At 31.2% G+C, this 14,860-nt stretch overlaps 1 protein-coding gene and 2 long non-coding RNA genes across 5 annotated transcripts in view; 1 reads left to right on the top strand and 2 right to left on the bottom strand.

Moving 5' to 3' along the window:
- The window catches only part of LOC107359054 (uncharacterized), a 39,565-nt gene extending 27,571 nt beyond the window's left edge, over positions 1 to 11,994 (top strand). Inside the window, exons 9-12 of the mRNA XM_015925502.3 lie at positions 115 to 756; positions 2,009 to 2,062; positions 2,333 to 2,397; positions 10,905 to 11,994. Coding sequence (XP_015780988.2) covers positions 115 to 756; positions 2,009 to 2,062; positions 2,333 to 2,397; positions 10,905 to 11,053 — 910 coding nt within the window. The 3' untranslated portion in view covers positions 11,054 to 11,994. The remainder of the gene's footprint in view (positions 1 to 114; positions 757 to 2,008; positions 2,063 to 2,332; positions 2,398 to 10,904) is intronic.
- LOC149094689 (uncharacterized) lies at positions 74 to 3,784 on the bottom strand. Its single transcript, XR_016197949.1, has 4 exons — positions 3,199 to 3,784; positions 2,200 to 2,563; positions 1,977 to 2,092; positions 74 to 817 (listed from the first exon to the last, which is right to left on the bottom strand). It is a non-coding gene; the product is annotated as an uncharacterized LOC149094689 (long non-coding RNA).
- LOC107359055 (uncharacterized) lies at positions 5,111 to 10,697 on the bottom strand. 3 transcript variants are annotated; one of them, XR_016197948.1, is made up of 10 exons: positions 10,553 to 10,697; positions 10,299 to 10,454; positions 9,818 to 9,981; positions 8,803 to 9,394; positions 8,304 to 8,708; positions 7,852 to 8,043; positions 7,667 to 7,795; positions 7,296 to 7,547; positions 6,304 to 6,746; positions 5,111 to 6,192 (listed from the first exon to the last, which is right to left on the bottom strand). It is a non-coding gene; the product is annotated as an uncharacterized LOC107359055 (long non-coding RNA). The 3 variants fall into 3 exon arrangements; XR_016197947.1 differs by having other exon boundaries at positions 7,667 to 7,774; positions 8,383 to 8,708; XR_016197946.1 differs by having other exon boundaries at positions 7,301 to 7,547; positions 7,667 to 7,774; positions 8,383 to 8,708.
- Positions 11,995 to 14,860: the final 2,866 nt, after the last annotated feature.

The following is a 14,860-nucleotide window of genomic DNA, read 5'->3' as shown; positions in this document are numbered from 1 at the left end:
AACGGCTAATAATTGGCTTTCAAGCGAATGATTAGAAAGCATAAACTGCGAAACCATGTTGTTGAGACTGATATTCATTCTTTTCTTTTCACTTTTTAATTTTTCTCATGAAAGGAGTGAAGAACCAATTACTTCCAATCTTGACATATCAACTGGTCACATGATTTTGAGTTACATGGAAGATCACTTGAAAAATAAAGATCGTCTGGCAAAGGAATGGGAAGCTCTCTGTGCATACGAAGTAGATCCATGTTCAACCACAGCAGCACTTTTACCTCAAAATGCATCCAAAAATCGTTACCCAGATGTACTTCCCTTTGATCATTCCCGGGTCATTCTTAATGATCTAGCCAATTCAAATCGATCTGATTACATTAACGCTTCCACCATAACAGACCATGATCCTCGTTCACCAGTTTACATTGTCACTCAAGGACCAATGCCTTCAACTGTTGCAGACTTTTGGCAAATGGTTTGGGAACAGGGATCAGTCATAATTGTAATGTTAACTCGTCTACTTGAAAATGGTGTCGCCTCATCAGCTCGCTACTGGCCTGAAGAGGGTTCAGCTTTGCATTCCAACTTTGAGGTTCACCTTGTTTCTGAGCACATTTGGTGCGATGATTATCTGGTTCGCTCCTTCTTCCTGAAAAACATAAAAACCAATGAAACTCGAACTGTAACCCAATTTCATTATCTTTCCTGGCCTGAGAATGGTGTTCCACCCAATGCAAGATCACTACTAGAGTTTCGAAGGTAAGAGCAAAGTTGAACCATTATTTTTTTATCCAATCTCATGGGTCTTCTTTCAAGTAATCTGTGAAGAAGAACAAAAAGATTCAAATTAATATCGAACAATGTATATAAATTATAAAACTGATTCAGTTAAATGAACAAAAGAAGGTAAAAGCGAAGCAAAAACAAATTGTGAAAACAAGAGTGCAATAGCATCAATTGAACATTTAAATACCACCAATGATAACATTTCAATCATTTTTCTTTCATCATTTTTGTGAGTGGTGCAATTTCGCCATAAAATAACCTACTAATTGCATAGTCACAAAAGTGATGGTAGCGGAATGATCATCAACTCTACTCTCATCACTAACCACCACTAATCTACACCATCCATCTTCATCACCATTGCATTCAAGACAAAAAAACTGTCAAACCAAATCCGGAAACATAAACAGATGATATTTATACTAGAAACATCTTATTGAATGGGAAAACAGAATGAATTTATATCATCATAATCATCATTATTATTATCGATATTACCATAGATATTAATCCAAGTCATAGACACTTTTTCACAGAATAAAAAGTGTTCATTCGTGTCCATTTCACTGTCAACAATCCCATTCTCATGTGTTAATATAAATGTATAACTTGGATATTTATGATAATCATGTTAATATTATATCTTTTCAACAAAATCTGTAAAAACAAAGCCCTAGTCAAACCTGAATAGAACTGCCAATCAGAATGAGACAGGACAGGAAGAAAAAAGAGAAACAAAGAGAAAAGAAGAAAAAAAATGAATTCAATCGCCATTATCGATTTTTATCCACCAATGAATAATTCGGATATGTCCATGTAGATCAAAAAATATCTCAAAATAATTTCCTGTTCTATTAATAATCAGAATATCGAAGAGCGAAGAGAAGGTAAAAATATACCCAAAAAAAGAGAGCAACAAGCAACCTACAACTTGCAACTAATTTCATATACATTTACTTTTCCTCATCATTTACTTTTCTTGATACCAAACTTGGAAGTAATAACTTCTCAAATGGCACTGATAATGCTATTTAGATTATCTAATAACTCAATGATAATAAACAAAATGAAATAAATAATGATGATGATAGTGGTGATATAAAACTTTCTGTCGTTTATCTTTTTCCTCTTTATTTTGCTTCCCTTTTTCCTTCATTATCCTATTATCCTTCCATGCGTTTTTGTATCTTTACATCTTCACTTTGTTGCTTTAATTTTTCCACAGGAAAGTCAACAAGTCATACCGAGGTCGATCATGTCCAATTGTTGTACACTGCAGGTAAGATATAACCCTTGAAATGTTGAATGTCTACAGGAAATAAAAAGGCAGAGAGAAAAAATGAAATGAATGAAACAAAAGAAGACGAGAAATGTCAGAGTAAAGCATGAAAACAATGGCAGAAAAAAGTTACTCACTGGAAAACTGAAAAAAAACAATCGATTAATGTTGATATTGATTTTTATTTTCTTTCTTCTTTTTCCTTATTCGTGGTTCCTTGCCTTTTGGGTCATCATGAAAACCATTTTCACAATAATGATGAATAACCAGTGATGGAATAGGTCGAACGGGTACCTATTGTCTAATTGACATGGTCCTAAATCGATTAGCCAAAGGTAGGTTGTCTTTATGTTAACTCCATTGGAAGAGCAAAAATTGGAAACATTTTTCTCTTTTTTTTCTTGTTCATTCCTTTTTGCTTCGCCATTCATTGATTAATCCATTTTCATGCTGATAGCTGATAATATTGTTACAACAGCTATGAATCGAATGTTGTCTTCACTGGAAACAAAAATATAATAACATTAAAAATTGATACAAAACTCATAAATTTATAAGCAAAAAAGCTGTTCAATTTTTCACATGAAAAGATTAATCAGGAAACTAATTTTGTCTCACTTTTTGTTGGTGCTTTTTTTAACCACCATTAACAACTGTTAGATTGATGTTGCAAAAATTTGTTGCTATCAATCACATTGAAATGAATCAATTTACTGTTTAGGTTTTTGTTACCTTTCCATAGTTGGTGAAAGAGCTAAATTTATTCACAAAGTTGATTACTACTGGTTGATTCCCTATTCATTTTTGATCAAACATTAACTTTTCTGATACAATTTGAATGTTTTTTTTGTCTTATTTTCTCGTCTATTCTGCTTCTGTTTTAATGATTCAATTTTATTTGTCTTTTTAGTTGACTTATTCCGTCAATTTATCTATCTTGTTTCATCATTGCAATGTGATTTTGGGTACATTCAATTGAATACTTTTTGCCCTTTGTATTTGCTTATCCAATCTTGTTGGTTAAATTTAGAAAGTAAATGCAACAAGTGAAGCAAAAGGTTGTAAAAATGGGTTCAATTGAAACATTTACATTTCTTTATAACTGTCAATTGTGTTCATCAAAACGAATAATTTACCCTTTTCTGTGTTTTCCATCAATTTAACATTTATCATGAAAGAACAGTCAAGATCAACTTGAGCTAACCCAATTGACTAAATGTCTGTTACTGGTAATGATGGACATGTACAGATTCAACTAAATGTGGTATTTGCCTGGTCTGTGAATAATATAATCAACAATTCTTTCAAGTCCATATCAACTGGACTCGGAATTTTATCTCCATTAAACATTTGAAAAGCCAGTTTGCTGCATCGATGTTTCACCATTTCTTGTCACCAGATTGTCATTTAACCAAGCGAACCCTTTTGACATTACTTAGCCTTGATTTACAACTGGAAAAGTAGCTCGTTTCAGGTTAAACAATCTGGTTTGAATTAGATTAAAGATGAAGAGTCACAATTTGTACAGATAATTGGACTGAATATCTGCAGAAGAAAATGAAGTTTGATCCAAGAAAATAGCCAGCATCTATATCAAGATATACTCTTCATTGACCAATAATAGAAGTGCAATTTGCCTTTAATCCATAATTACTGCATCCATAATCAATCATCCAAGTTCCAGGCTTATCTTGACTTGTGAATTATGATAATTGGCGTTTACTGTCCAGAAAAAGAGAGAAAAAATTGAGCAACAATTAGAATGGACAAATGATATAATCTAAAAATATCTTGACATTGATTCAATATGGTTTGTACATTAAAGGATTTACTATTAGCTGAAAATAACTCCAAGATTATGCTGAGAATGAAAATAACCCAACAAAATTCATATAATTTACCTTTTATTGAATCTATTAATATTAATGATGTGAGATTCACGGGTTTTAACAGACAATAACTTATTGCTCAGCCAAATTCCTGAATAACAATTTCAACATTGAATACTCTGATCCATAGGAATTGCAATTAGTAAACTAGCTTTGTAATTATCTCTAGTTTTAATGATAACCTTTTTTTCAACCTTTCACATTGTTAACTTCATTATTATCAAATTACTTTTTTGGTTATACTTTTTGTAGGCTGACTTTTTTTCTCTCACACAGCAACTCTTGGTATTTGTCAATGTTGATGACATTTTACTAGTCAAAATCAATTTAAAGTTGACTTCATTATTGACTGAGTATAAGACTTCTCAATGAATAAATGAACATGTAATACTATTGAGTAAAAGAAGGGAAAATGAAAAGGAAATCCAACAAGTTATTTCTATGACTTTTCAAAGATCTCTTTTTTGTTGTTGTCTTGAATTTGGTAATAGGTGAATGAGAGGAAAGTGAAAGGTGATGGAAGGTGTTGCATGGAAAGGAATGGATAAGTAAGAGTGAAAAGGGTAACAAGTTGAAGGAAAGACTCACAAATTAGATTACATCGTGATCATACTTGGAATGAGAATTGATTGCATTATTTAACACAATTATCATCCTGATGTGAGTTTGTTTATTGATTAAGGGTACAAACACTGGAATCTGTTAGCTTTGGTTAGATGGCTTTTGCTTGCTAATGTCTTGTTAGGCTCATCAATGAACATATTGTAACAGCCAATTCAACTTTGAATCCGCATCTTAAATCAGGGAAGATATCATTTGATTCCTAAAATCAGGAAGAGAGTAACACATTTAACAATATTACCATGAGCTTCCTTGTTGGATATCCATTCACTTATTGTTGATATTTACTGGTATTGGTCTTGTTGTTGTTTAATGTTTCCTAAATCTCAGAGTTTTGGTCCCATAAAAGCAAGTTGTTAAACACTGTTTTTACACCATAAAAGTTGAGATAACCAATCATTTATGTTTTAATGATTCCCTGACGTAAGTTTTATTTCATCGTAAAACTGAAAATCTGGTGAAAAAGAGAGAAAGAATCAATATTAAATAGTCAATCAAATTACAGTTTATGTGGTAGTATAGTTTGAACCCAAGCATATTACAAGTTGTGGCAGAAGCAAAAAAGTGCCAAAGTCATTTTATTGAAATATTATCAATGTTTCTAAATTGTTTATTTAACAGTTTTACCAGCAGTATTAATATCAAATGAATCTAATTTAATCTATCATTAAAGTGATAGCTGTTAAAGTTGATGAAAATTTGTCACTACAAGAACCAGAAAGAGCAGTAATAAGGTAAAATAGGCAGAGAGTTGGGAATCAAAGGTTGGTAAAAAGGTTCTGTAAAAGGGATTTATTATGTTGGCTTGCACTTGGATTGATTAATTAAAACAGAATCAATAGATAAGACTACAATAAATAATTATAACATGTTTAAGCTGTAAACTGATTCAGCTTTTGGATGAATAAAAATTAATAACATGATTAATTTTAGACCCATTCAAGATGGCAACTGTTGGTAATGTTACATGTGATTCTGTCAACTCGTTTAATTGGTTGAAATACAAGCATCAACAGAAACGATGATTATATCAATACAATCCAAATGTGCATCCAAATTGGGTGGGTTTGTAAATAATTAGCTAATAATTAAAAACAGATTATCTTAAGAAGCTTATGCTTGTTACCCAAGATGTTACAAGCTATTCAAGTCGATTTTAATGTTTCAATTAAAAGGAAAGATCTTTTGTTTTGCTTCTATCCACATAAATACACAAACACACGCTCACTTATAGCGAAATGAGCTCGAGTTTTCAGCAAAATTGTTCATTTGAAACTGAAGAGAGAGAGAAAGAGAGAGAAGAACAGCTTTCAGATTATCTGCTTCCCCATTAACCATTGTTCATCTTCAGAACACTCTTCTTCTTATCATTTGCTTTTGTTTAAAAGAGTAAATCTTTTTCCATTTTCTTGAATCCTTTACTTTGATTTTTCCTTTGCATCAAAACACACGAAGGGATTGTTTTTCTTTGTCCAAAAAAGTATAAAAAATTGTTCCATTTACGGTAGCTTAGATTTTCTTTGAGAATCGATTTAATTCCTGTTTAACAAGCCTACCTTTTCCTCTTGCTTAACTTCTAACAAAGACGTGAAGGGATTGATGCAGAAAAGATGAGTGAAACTATGGAGAGAGAAAAAAAACAGAAATAAGATGAGGAAGATGAAGATAAAAGAGAAGGTAAAATGTAGGAGTAAACATTGCCCTAATCTTCAAGATTCCAGGTTTACTTACCCAATTTTTTTCTTTTTCATCTCTTATTTTTTGTCTTGTAACGTCGTTATAATACATTTTATCTAATCTCCTGTGAGATTTTCATGGTCGCTTTCAGTATTTGCAGATTCCTTTCATCAACAGAATCTTGTTCATCCAAATTCATTCTCTATTATTTAACCAGTTTTGTAACCATTGGTAACAATAGTGAACAATTTTCCTCAACTTTTCATCTTGCCACTTCAAATCACTTCAATAAACAATCGTTTCTCAACTAAATTGTCTTTTCATGATTGTCAGGATGAAAGAATTTTTCTCTCGGTAAAATATGTTTTCTCGTTGAAGCTATACATCAGCCTTGTTTAGTCTGTTTATGAAAGGTGAAGAAATGAATTGTCTCTATTTTGTATCAACAGGTATTTTTCAATATGCTTCATTGATCCGTGAAACTCTTTCTGCCATAACTGTTATGATGAAAAAAGAAAAGAAAATGATTAGATGAAGGAAATACATAATAACTCAAGTTATCAGGTCAAGAGATGGAGTGAAATAATAAAGGAAGGATAAACTGATTATAGAACTTTTGAATTTTGTCTTCTAATCTGTACCAGAATTAGTGAACAGAGACGCAAACGATTTTTCAAACATGATCAATACCGTTCTTTGGTTGGTTAGAATCCATGTTATTTGAGAAGAGAGAAAAAATTTTGAATGAAAGATGATGATAATGGTGAAGTTGGAAAACTGTAAGATGATGAAATGAAACCTGTTCGAGTAAGGTCAAGATAAATAAAAAGTAACTTAAGTGAATGTCAGTAATGGTTAGAAGTGAAAAAGTTGAGCTTCAGTCAATGTATTATCAATTATCATTAATTATTAGGTGAAACTCATGATCTTAAGAGTCTATCTGAATGATGATGTGAAAGATGATGATAATGATGGCAGGGAAGGAAGCAAGATAAATATTGAAGGTAATGGAAACATCAGGATGAGATAGAAGATTCAGTCAATACATTACAAGTCAATTGATATAGATAAACTTGGTGAATGTTGATCAATAGCTCAATTTTAGACCTATTTGGTGACTAATGATAACATATGAATATATTCATAATCAATAAAGATCGATGGAAATTTCAATCAATTTTGATTGAAAAATTAAAGTTGAATAACATTTCTTTTGCTTTTCCTCATTGTCAGTTTGCATTGTTCCATGAAATCGATGAGCTTCTCGTCAGTAAATGTAGATATGATATCATCACAATCTAAATGTAAAGAAATAAAGTTGAAATTAATAGAATTTTTTTCTTTCCATTCTAAAAGTCAATTTAACTTTGGGTTAAGAATATAAAGGTAACAATATTTACATTTCATGCTCTATTACCTTTTCTACTGATATATTTAACAATTAGAATTGAAATTGTGTCAGGGAAATATAATTATGGCATATGAACAAGCAACTTTTTCCCATCCAAATGTAATTTCCATAAGGCTGAAATTAAAGCGATTGATACTGTATACAGAAAAGGTTAAATAGAAGAGGAAAAGAATGTAATTTATTAAGCTTACCACATTTCCAGCCTTTATTTATTCCATATTTCATGGAGAAGATAAACTTGAACTTGATGTATTAAAGAAACATCATCAAGATCATAATATTAAACATTAGCTTTCCACCCTGGTCTTTCCATTCCCTCTTTTCAGGTCCTTGTCACACACTAGATTGAGAATAATATAAAAGCTTAACAGCAACTTATGAACCTATGAAGAGGAAAATGGAGAAACAAAAAATCTTATTACATTAAAATAAAAGCATTAATATATATGCACAAAGAAGGAGAAAAAAATAAAGCATAAAAATGTATGCAATTCTGATATATTCAATGCTAACAGGCTTATTCAATATATATATGCTGTAATAATAACAATAATACTAATAATTCCTGAAATATATCTTTTTACGTCGTTCTTTTTTCTCTCTCATTCGCTACCTTTTACTCTGAATGTATATTTTTATATACAAATTGATGGAGTGGATAAAAAGTACGCAAGAATGATTAAATGTTATAAATAAATATATGCATATCAAGTCATACATACATCAGGTATAATCATTTTTAGCTTAACTATTTTATCGATATCATCTTCTTTTCTTGATCCAAATTGTGACTTCCTTGCCCTCGGCAAATCTCGTCTCGTTGAATTGATTCTATTATTCATGGATCCATTAGCACTTGAAACTCAACTCATCACATGACAATTCGGTCTAATAGCTAAATCTCCAGCATATGTGTAAATGTGTGGGAAATATTCCAACTTGATATAAAGCTGATTCCAATTTCATTTTGACATTTGCTCCTTGACTTGGCTCGAGTTTTGCGTCTATTCCCACTCTCCTTTTGAAGTTAGATACAGCATTTTGTAAGCTGGAAAGAAGCAGCACAAAAAAAACAGATTTTCCCTGCAAAATGTTTATATGCACATGTACATAATCATTCAGTATGAACATGTAAGTATTACCTTGATGGAAAATAAGCAAAAAGATTCTGCTTTGACTTGCTTATGAATATTTCATTGATCCACTAAATGGAAAAAGTGAATTTGAGAAGCAAAAGATCTTTCCTTTCATCATGCCTTTCATTTTCTTTCTTTTTGGCCACATGAATGTTGACTTGACTTTACTCTTTGCTTTTCAGTTTCCTTCTTTCTTTAGTATGCTTTTGTTGGTTCAGTTGTTGACACCATTGTATCTTGACAAAACAGTTTTCGAGTTTAATACCTTTATCATCATTCTTATTACTCCTACTTTTTACTTCTTTCCAACCTCTTATTGTTGGTACCATTGCTGATGATGGAGATAACTAGGTCTTCAGAATCTGCTTGTTGATGGCTTTCCAGCACTATTCATCCACCTTTTTTTTGAATAATGAAAAAAATATACGTAAATTGTATCAGATTGGTTTCCCATTCTTTAGCCTTTTCTCCTTCTCTGGCTTCTTATTCATTCCTGAAGATTTTAGTTTCCTTCATTCAACAAGTAATTCTTTCTTTTCATCCTTTCCATTGATGATAATAATGATTATGTTTCTGTAGTTCCATTCTTCGACAGCATCTAATATAAAATGTAGAACATTTATTAGATTGAGCTTGCAGGAAAAAAAAGACAAATAGCTTATAAATTGCTCTCAAATTGCAGTGGAAATATGAAAAATGGTGTTTAGCTTTGAACAGTTATGGCAACAAATATTTTACTCAATTTTCTCCTTCACAGTTAGTCTTTTTCGCTTTCCTTCTTTTCCCTCATTTCTCATCTAATAAGTTTAGTAAATCTATTTCGACAATAACTATAAATATATTAATAATAACTCGTCACCAGAATTGATTGTTGTTCACTTTTCTCTCTCAAATTCTCTACAATTGACAATTAGCCTCAAACTTCATTATTTGCTATTTACTCAACATAGAGCATGGCTATTCCAAGGCAGTACATAAATCTTTTGAATAACTCTGATTGTACAAGGTTCAGTTGAAATACCTTTAATGAATTTCTCCCAATTGACTATCAGTTTCTTAGAGAGAGATTATAACATTTTTGTGACACAAAATATCCACTCAAATAAATAAGATCCAATTTACACAATGGTTTCAGTATTGTTCATGTAGTCGCATTAAGATTACGAATCAGCTGGTAATAAGTGCCTGTAAATAAAGAAAGAAAACAGATCTATAATTTGTAAGTCAATCAGATGATTATAACATAAAAATAGGGTCTAATAGAAACCAATGATCAATTACAAAAACACACTGATGGAGAAATACATTGAGAAAACTGCTAATTAATTAGCCTAACCAAATATAGCCTTAATTCACTGATGATTGTAACGAATACACAAATGGAAAAAAATTAGTTACTAGTGTTGCTCATTTTATTGTAACCTTCCATAACAATTAACTAGCATAAGATAAAATTGGCATCAATTTGAGGCAAATCTATTGAAAATGTCTTTACCACTTACCCAGTAAATTAAGTTACATTTACAATTGTTTTCAGGAAAAAAGTCGTTATCAGACTCTAAATCCAATCTCCCTTTGGTTGAACATTACTTGAACAAAACTGAATCACAGGCAAGCACTTACAAGAGACAACAGTCAACAAAAGTGATTAACAGAAACTGGAAAAATAACAGAAAAAAGAACAAAAAAGACAAAATAAAAATGATAGTAAAACAGAAATGACAATTCAATATTACTAAACAGGAATGTCTCTTACCCAATAAATTGTATAAGCCCAACGATCGGCAAGTGGCATGGCCAAAATTATTCCAGCAAACATTTCAATTTCAAAAAAATTGATGAAGAAAAATTAATTTAAAATTAACAAAGAAAAATTTTATGACCAAAAACCGTTTGAATATCCGATTACTCAATGTGAAAATCACATGATCAAGCAACAATCCTTTTTAACCGCCAATCAAAGAGTAGATGCTTCAATCTTTGCCGCCAATTGACTAAAGCGCGCAATAGTTGATTAATTTTGATTATTTTAAAATATCTTCCTTTATTATTATAATTGTGATTTTTCATAAATATTTAATTACGATTTATTTTCTCTTTATTAATAGGAGCCAAGGAAATTGACATCGCAGCCACGCTGGAACACATTCGTGATCAACGCGGTGGAAGTGTAAAATCAAAGGCCCAGTTTGAATTTGTATTGGAAGCCATTGCTGAAGAAGTCTCGGCCATCCTCAAAACTCTGAAGCCCAATTGATTACGTGTTGATTTCCAATGATTGAACCCAAAAGAATTTAGTTTATAATCAATCCAATTACACACCAATCAATATTAAAACATCAAACAGTAAAAAAAATGGACAAGCCTTTAAACACAAACACATCAACAACCTTAAAATTGATCGATGGCAAAAGGGTCAACAAACATTCTCCTCATACTTAACATTTGTTTTCAAGCTTCACAGAAATAAAAGGAACCCGAATTATCAACAACCACACCTTCAAAGCAAATCTTTATATACACCATCAATACCTGTAATCAAACCAGAATGGGATTCATATTCAAGAACAGAGAAAAAGAAAGTCATAACAAAGCCATCTGCATAAGTCCATATTGTTGGATTGTCGTCATCTTTGATTAATCATTTCAATTATTTGTTTAATTACCTTTGTTTTTGAGTTTGTTAAATTTCATGTTGAATTCGTTTTGCTCTTTACATTACTTTTCATTTCATTGATTCAGAAATGGTGACAAATTTACTTTCCATGATTTTACAGAGAAGAGAAAAAGGAAACCAAATCAAGCAAACAAACCAAATACAAATCATCAAATGTCTGTGTTGAGATTATTAACTTAATTCTTCAAATTGCTCTAACGCTAATTGTTTAAGGCAATCAATCACTCGTCTTCTTAACCTTTAACCATCATTTCCTTGTTTCACCCCAGTCTTTACCTTCATCATTTACCAAGACAAAATCTTTCGAGTTGATTCCTCATTTCCCATTAAATTCACAAGCAAAATAATCAAAAAAAACACTCATTAATTAAAGAAAAATTAACTGATTACCTGGAAAATTCCAGGATAAGATATTTATGTTTACCTGGAAATTGTTGTTTAGTGGGATAAAATATACACACAATTCAACAAAAAAGTCGTAAATAAACAAATAAAAATCGTACCTCTACCATGAATTTCAATTCAATGAGTAAAATGATTGCTTTGAAATTTAGTAAGCATTCGTGAACTCGGGATACACTCATTTTACCGACAATTTTACAGATTTAAATTTCTTTCAATTGTTAATATATTTCAGAGTCAATCAAGTCATTCACAAATCAATTTTCATTTTATTTGCATTCAATTAAATTTATCATGATACAATTTACAGTGTATTACGCAGTTAAGGGTGAAAGCATTGGTAAAGTAACAGAAAGATTAACAGTTAAAATTTAGCTATTTAGGTATTAAATAATCTTTGAACCAATCAACAAATGAATTTTCTATTCTGTAGACGGCTCGGTCTCTGGACTCGCATTTACTTGAGTATCTGTCTGCGGCGTAACCTTTCGTCGATAAATTTTAATACCAGTTGCCATTGAAATGGTCAATCTGTCAATAATTGATACACCAAACCACATACTCAAAATACTTCCGACAAAAATAATGTATTCAGAGAAAATTTGATTCGGTTTGGAACTGTAAATAGTACCAGGAAATTTAGACGCTTGAATCACAAGAACACTGTAACTTTGCGATACCTCGTCCGTTAAGATCTCTTGTTTAACCTCATAATCTATCTTTTGACATTGAGGCAGACGAAATGTTTCATAACATGCTTTATAAACTGGCAAAGCTTTCGATTGATCATTGATGAATGGTAAAGCACCAGAATATTTACCAAAAGGAAAGACAGCAGCATGATACAGTGAAGGCGGTTTCATAGCAAGTAGTCTGTTATTGATACAATCGGCAAGAGCCGAATCTCGATCATAATCAATGCAATTAGTTTCATATGGATATTCAAGTAAACTTGTTACAATCTTTCGATACTGAATTATGCTGAAAACCAGTCCATCTTCTCTGTAAGGAATTGTTGTATAATAAATGGGATTAGGTTCAATGTTTGAGTTGAATGAGGACAATTTAAAGCCGTATTTAGCATTTATCATGTTACCCACGGAAATAAAAGAAGTGCCAGATGCGAAAAGGTTTTGTGCTTCAATTTGTAAAGGTTTAGAGTTGTTTAGACAAGAGATACGAATATGGAAACTATTCGAAGAGAAAAATCTTTTTAATGAACAATATTTGTTTAAAACATTGTTATCATTATCATGTTGTATCCAAAGACCATGTATTTGTGTTCTCGCATCAAATGACAACTCTTCAATATCTTTAACTGTAATAAATTCAGCAATTTTATTGGAACTTTGGCGAGCGTTTTTGAGTACCCATGAACACAGAATAGGATAAGAATCGGCAGTTATTTTTGAAGCATCAAATTGATCATCATCTTCATGTAAATAAGAACAAACTTCAGCCATTTGTTTAGGATAACGTTCATATAGTCGACTAATGTTCAATACTGATGCCAAGGGTAAACTAATGTCTATTTCAGGTAGTTCAATACAATCTGGATATTTAAATGAAACTTCGTTTCGAACTTTGAATGCCAAATAGTTGCCTGTGGCATTTAAAAGTTGAGCTGCACAACCAATGACACAAAAAAACTTGACATAAGAGTGAAATCGTTTGAAGTTTGGTGATTCGATGAAGGTTTCCATGATATCGAAAGAGTGGATGAAGTAAACTGCTGAAGGAAAAGCCAGCAGAAAATGTATAAATAAGTACAATAGAAGGAAAATTATTTCATTTTGAGCAGAATTATGTTTAAATACTGATTTCTATTGAAAATCATTTCAACAAATTGTAACATTCATTATAATTGATGAATCTATTTGATTGATGGGCAAGCCGCCTTAATTTTTCCAAATGTTGATAAAAACATTCAATCAACATTTTCTTTTGCTTCTGTAGCTCAATTCTGACATTCAAAGGTAATAGAAACAAACGTAAATTTTGCACACACTGGATAAAGGTCACACAACAGGTAATGATTAAAATTAGATTTGATTGAGTATTGATGTCTATTTCAACTTGTATTATTAATATTACATATTATCTCTCTCTTTCGTATTTATCATTTACTTTATTCAGTTATAATAAAATCATTATCAAGACAAAATTGGAGTCAGAGAAGGTCGATAATGCATGTAGTGGTGATAATGAAAATTAGTTTTAAACTAACTAATTAGCAATAGAATTTTATAATTGATCACTAGCACTAACAAGGGAAGTAAACGTAACCCTTGGTAAAGATTTGAATGAGAGAGGTATCATTGGATAAAGCATGTTGAGTTAGCTCATGAGATGGATATGATTTAACTAAATTACTTGATTTCCATCAATATAAAGTTGAAATCAATTTTTTATTTCAGTCATTCAATTTTCAGGAAAATCATAACCAGATTACATTTGCAATGAACCTTCACCATTCACAGATTGTCTTTCGTCATTGAGCTGCTTAGTCCAACTCAATGTGTTACGATTAGAGATGTCATCGATACGAATCAATTCTTTTTGCGAAAATGAGAATCGATTAGCTGTTCCAAATATCGATAAACTTGCCATGTTTTTGTCCATACTATTGCTAATAATATATTCTCGTATTTCTGAGTTAAGTTAAAGTCTTTTTTGATATTTTTTAATATGGTTTCTCCATTTTCATTTTATTTGCATTAAGTTCAATTTATTATTTTACAATTTATTACGCAGTTAATGGTGAAAGCATTGATAAAGTAACAGAAAGATTAACATTTAAAATTAAGCTATTTAGGTATTAAATAATCTTTGAACAAATTAACAAATGAATTCACTATTCTGAACCAGGCTCGGTGTCTGGACTCGCGTTTACTTGAGTATCTGTCTGCGGCGTAACCTTTTGTCGATAAATTTTAATGCCAGTAAATACATACAAATAATGTATTCAGAGAAAATTTGGTTCGA

The sequence above is a fragment of the Tetranychus urticae genome, chromosome 1 (assembly GCF_039701765.1).
Source record: "Tetranychus urticae isolate SD_2017Ah chromosome 1, NJAU_TeUrti_SD_1.0, whole genome shotgun sequence".
NCBI classification, from domain to species: domain Eukaryota; kingdom Metazoa; phylum Arthropoda; class Arachnida; order Trombidiformes; family Tetranychidae; genus Tetranychus; species Tetranychus urticae.
This window is presented reverse-complemented; position numbering and strand designations above follow the sequence as displayed.